This window comes from Penaeus japonicus, unplaced genomic scaffold (assembly GCF_977035675.1).
Source record: "Penaeus japonicus unplaced genomic scaffold, GWHDUDI00000001_assembly GWHDUDI00000032, whole genome shotgun sequence".
NCBI lineage: Eukaryota > Metazoa > Arthropoda > Malacostraca > Decapoda > Penaeidae > Penaeus > Penaeus japonicus.
In genome coordinates, this window is record NW_028234434.1 from 22,501,744 (window position 1) to 22,506,743 (window position 5,000).

General features: G+C 44.8%; 1 protein-coding gene across 6 annotated transcripts in view; it reads left to right on the forward strand.

The window, feature by feature from the left end:
• Window positions 1–5,000, forward strand: part of tty (tweety) — a 224,969-nt gene that overhangs the window by 196,144 nt on the left and 23,825 nt on the right. For all 6 annotated transcript variants that reach the window (XM_086556497.1, XM_086556499.1, XM_043023071.2 and 3 more), the window contains exons 2-3: window positions 4,018–4,245; window positions 4,679–4,839. In XM_086556497.1, the coding sequence (XP_086412623.1) occupies window positions 4,099–4,245; window positions 4,679–4,839 (308 nt within the window). In that variant the 5' untranslated portion in view covers window positions 4,018–4,098. The remainder of the gene's footprint in view (window positions 1–4,017; window positions 4,246–4,678; window positions 4,840–5,000) is intronic.

Here is a 5,000-nt window from a genome sequence, read left to right on the forward strand (position 1 = left end):
TGGAGAGAGGAGACAGGAGAGAGGAGAGAGGAGAGTGAAGAGTGGAGAGGGCAGAGAGCGAGAGCGAGAGAGCCAGAGAGCTAGAGACCCGGCGAAGTATCAGTGTGCGATGTGTGGGTTAAAATATTCACAAGCGATTAAGAAAGGATGTGAGCGAATGGGGCGTGTTCATTAGTAATAAGTGTGATGTGATATGGGGGTGGGGGGGAGGACAGGGAGGAGAGAGAGAGAGAGAGAGAGAGAGAGAGAGAGAGAGAGAGAGAGAGAGAGAGAGAGAGAGAGAGAGAGAGAGAGAGAGAGAGAGAGAGGGGGGGGGGGGAGGGAGGGAGAGGGAGAGGGAGAGGGGGAGGGAGAGGGAGAGAGAGAGAGGGAGAGGGAGAGGGAGAGGGAGAGGGAGAGGGAGAGGGAGAGGGAGAGGGAGAGAGAGAGAGAGAGGGAGAGAGAGAGAGAGAGAGAGAGAGAGAGAGTGAGAATGAAAAAGCGAGAGAAAGAGAGAGAAAAAAATAAAAAAAAATAAAAAATAAGAGAAAGAGAGGGAAACGAAAATCAAGAAAGAACACCGGATATCGAAGTGCAGATAGAAAGTAGGAAGGGAAGGCCGAGGGGAGATATTACGAGGGGAAAAGGCATGTTCACCGAGGCACCGCATTCGGGCCGAGGGGCTGGCCAGGGAAGCGAGGCGAGGATTGTCAGTGTGGGGAATTTTGCTCTTTCTATGTGCGTGCGTGTGCGTGCGTGTGGAGGGTAGGGGGTAGGGGGTGAGGAGGTTAGAAAGGGAGGGTGTAAGGGAGGATTTGTGTGTGGGGGGGGGTGTCGGGTGTGTGTATGGGGGGTGTTGTGTTGTGTGTGGGGGGGGGGTTGGGTGTGTGTGTGTGTGTGTGTGTGTGTGTGTGTGTGTGTGTGTGTGTGTGTTTATGTATGTATGTATGTATGTACATATTAATATATGCATTTTAGAATCATACACGGCAAGGGTGCATGCAAAACGCAAGGTCGAAGATTGAACGGCAGCAACGCCAGACAGCGGGGCGTCACGCAAATCCACATGATAACGCGCCGGGCGCTGTCAAAGCAAGGTGGAAAATTATATACAAAACGAAGGAAGTGATTGCCAAAAAAGAATCAGTGAGAGCATGAAAATTCCTTTCATCACCTCCTCCTCTTCTTCCTCCTTCCTCCTTCCTCCTTCCCCTTCCCCTTCCCCCTTCCCCCCTCCCCCTTCCCCTTCCCCATCCCCTTCCCCTTCCCCTTCCCCTTCCCCTTCCCCTTCCCTTTCCCCTTCCCCCTTTCCCCTTCCTTCTCCCCTTTCTCCTCCTTCCCCTTTCCCCCATCCTCCTCCTCTTCCACTTCCTACCCCTTCCCCAATCCCCTTCCTTCTCCCCTTTCTCCTCCTTCCCCTTACCCCCATCCTCCCCCTCTTCCACTTCCTCCCACTTCCCCAAAATCCCAGCTCAACATATAAGCAAGAGAGGAATTCGCAAGGAGCCAGACCGCTGTTATTTGACTGTCATGTGCAAATGAAATCAGACGGCGTAAGGCAAATAACACCGGGCGGGAATCTTGGAAGGAGAAACGGCCTTGTCTAGAGTAAACACGCTGTCGTACTGTACGCTCATTCTTCAGTCGTCTTCATTCACACCTTCGTAAGATTTGAAGGGAATGTGGAGGGATAGGGATGAGGAGAAAAGGTGAGGAGGGATGGCTAAAGATAGTGAGGGTAAGAGAGACTCAAGAGATTAAAGAGAAGGATCGGGGGGGAAATGGTAAATGAAGGCGACAACGAAAGATGCAAAGAAATAGAAGAGGAAGATCAAGCAGAATGATAAAGTAGGAGACAACACAAGGGTCAAGAGGAATATCAAATAAATTCATATCAATTAAGAGAGACAAAAATAAATTAAAACAACTAGGACAAATGACAAAGAAAATAATAGCAAAAGAGACAAAGAAATTAAAGAAGAGAATCAGAAGGAATGCCAGAGAAAGCAATGTCGACAGAGACAAAGACACAGAAGAGAAGTTAACTAAAGCAGCTTGTTAAGAAATCTATGCCGATGAAGCGGAAATTCCTCTGGCATTAGCGTCGCCTCAGCATCCCTCAGGGCAACAGTCTCCACACGTCGAAGTCCTATCTCCTGCGAGCCGGCACATTTATGTATTTATTCATGTTTATGTGTATGTATGTATGTATGTATGTTGATATTTACGTTCGCGCAGGAGGGGGAGTTTTCGACTTTAAAAAAAGAAAAAGCCCTTGGATTTTGAATATTCATGTGGGAATGGAAGTGCAAGTGCGGAAGAGGATGTAGATGGAGTCTCCCGGGAGCTTTGTTAATTATGGAAGAAGTTTTGATATTGAAGTGAAATAGAATTGGGTATCGTGTTTCTCACTCTCTCTCTCTCTCTCTCTCTCTCTCTCTCTCTCTCTCTCTCTCTCTCTCTCTCTCTCTCTCTCTCTCTCTCTCTCTCTCTCTCTCTCTCTCTCCCTCTCCCTCTCCCTCCCTCCCTCCCTCTCCCTCTCTCTCTCCCTCTCCCCCCTCTCCCTCCCTCCCTCTGTCTTGCATACAGAAGGTTGCTATTAATGATGGTGGCGTTTGGAGATGCTTAATTAAGGTGTTTTCCTTTTCGGTTTAGTTACATATGCATTGTTATGCCTCGGTAATGATCAGGAAAATGAAGGAATAATACCATTATCATATAATAGGATTTTATTTGATAAAGAAAGGAGACGCTGATGAAACTTTCCTAATTAAGTTTATAATGTGTTTATTGGGCACTGTCGTCGAAGGTCAGTAGGTCCGTGCTTTCTTCATCTTGGAGATATTGGACAAAACAATACCAGTTGATGAACAAAATGAATATCATATCCCGTGGCTCCAAATAAATAACAAGCATCATGTGCGTCATGCGGAGGAAGGACATGTGTATGTAGATACGGCCAGTGCATGTAAGTGGGGGCATTGCGTAACCTGTGACGTCACGCTCGTTGCAGGAGGCTCTCGCTCCTTATTTATCTTGGATGAATCGTATTTTTAGTCGTGACCTTTGACATGGGCCGGTGGTGTCGGTGAGGTGATATGTATGTATATATGTATGTATGTATATATATATATATATATATATATATATATACACACACATACATATATATGCATATGTATGTATATATATTTTTATATATATATATATATATATATATATATATATATATATATATATATATATATATATATATACACACACACATACACGCACACGCACACGCACACGCACGTATATGTATATGTATGTATGTATGTATGTGTATTTATATGATGTGCTTTATTGATTAATTATTATGCATACATGAATGAATGTTCGTGTGTCCATTTGTCTGCGCCTTTACTTATCCCTGTATGCACGGAGTCATATGCAGAATCTCTCCTGAAATCCCTTTATTCTCTATTATTCCCCCGTGTCTCTTTCACCGATATCCAATAATTGCAAGAGAGACAGTAATAATGAACTTGGTTAGCAAAATGTGTCTGGTCTTCTCTCCCCGACCCCTCTCGCGCTCTTCTCTTCTCTGTTTTTTTTTTCTTCGTCTTCTCTTTCTCTTCCTACCTCTCTCCCTCCCTCCCTTCATACGTGTATATATACCTACATATATGCACCCCCCCTCTCTCTCTCTCTCTCTCTCTCTCTCTCTCTCTCTCTCTCTCTCTCTCTCTCTCTCTCTCTCTCTCTCTCTCTCTCTCTCTCTCTCTCTCTCTCTCTCTCTCTCTCTCTCTCTCTCCCTCCTTCCCTCCCCATCTCTCTCTCCGTGGAAACAAATGATGAACACAATCCTTAATCCTCGCCGCTCTTCCTTTGTTCCCATTACCAAGTGTATCGATGCTGAATAAGGAGTGTTTCCCTCCCAGATTTCCGTTGGCGTCCTCTCCATTCACCCTCCCTCAGTTTCGGGATGAGCAGTGTCACTAGTAAATACGAAATATTTCTTTCTCTCGCTTTATTTTATCCATCGCCCTCCTTCAGTTTCAGGATGAGAAGTGGGCGCGGGCAGGAGTGAGAGGGGGAGGCAGGCGAGGAGGCGAGGGTCCACAGCAGAGCTAGACCATGGCGATGGAGGGCTACAGTGTAGTCTCCGAGGCAGTGGTGCAGCGGGTCTTCTGGGTGGACTGGTTCCATGATGTGCCGCACATCAACCTCACACTTCACTTCGTCAATTCTACCTTCCAACCTTACTCGCCTGTGTACCAGGAGGTAGGTATCGCTCCACTCTCGTGCCAGGAGGTAATCGTTGTACCACTGTGTTTATTAGATTTTGCTTTTGGTATATAAGTAATTTCTATTGTTGTTTTTCGTGATCGTTAAGGCAACGTCTTGCCTTGTTCATTAGCGTTTGATTAGTCTGTAAAATATTAGTAAAAAAGAGTATACTACGGTTTTCTATGTGGTACATCTATCAAAATTTGGTATAAATGCATATATCATCGTAGTCTTAATTAATAATTTGCGAACTGGTAAAGTTTGAGCTCAGAAGTTCATTGTTTGTTGGTTTACTATTTACTCATTTGTAGGCTTATGATTTATTTATTATTTTTACCATTAAATGAATAAGCGTCATTTCTTTACTTATTAGTTTATTCACGTAATGATTTTTCTTCACTGACGAGGAACTCCATTTTGTTTCCAGAGCCTTGGCATCATCGGCTCCGTTCCAGCAGGAATATTAATCTTGACGTTATTGGTCCTTCTGCTGTACCTGCTGACCCGATGCTGCGACAATCGACCCCGCAAGCCCGGCTCCATCACCTGTCTCAAGGTCACACTTGTCCTCTTTGCCATATTGACCTTGTAAGTTGTGGGGTGATTGCGCTCGCTCTGTTGTCATGTATTTACTGCTCTCAGTGTTTTTTTTTTCTTTTTCTTTTTGACATGTTGATTGACTATCATGTTAGTTTATTGTTTTTTTGGAATTATCTTTCTATGAATATAGATAAAATATATTGACATGT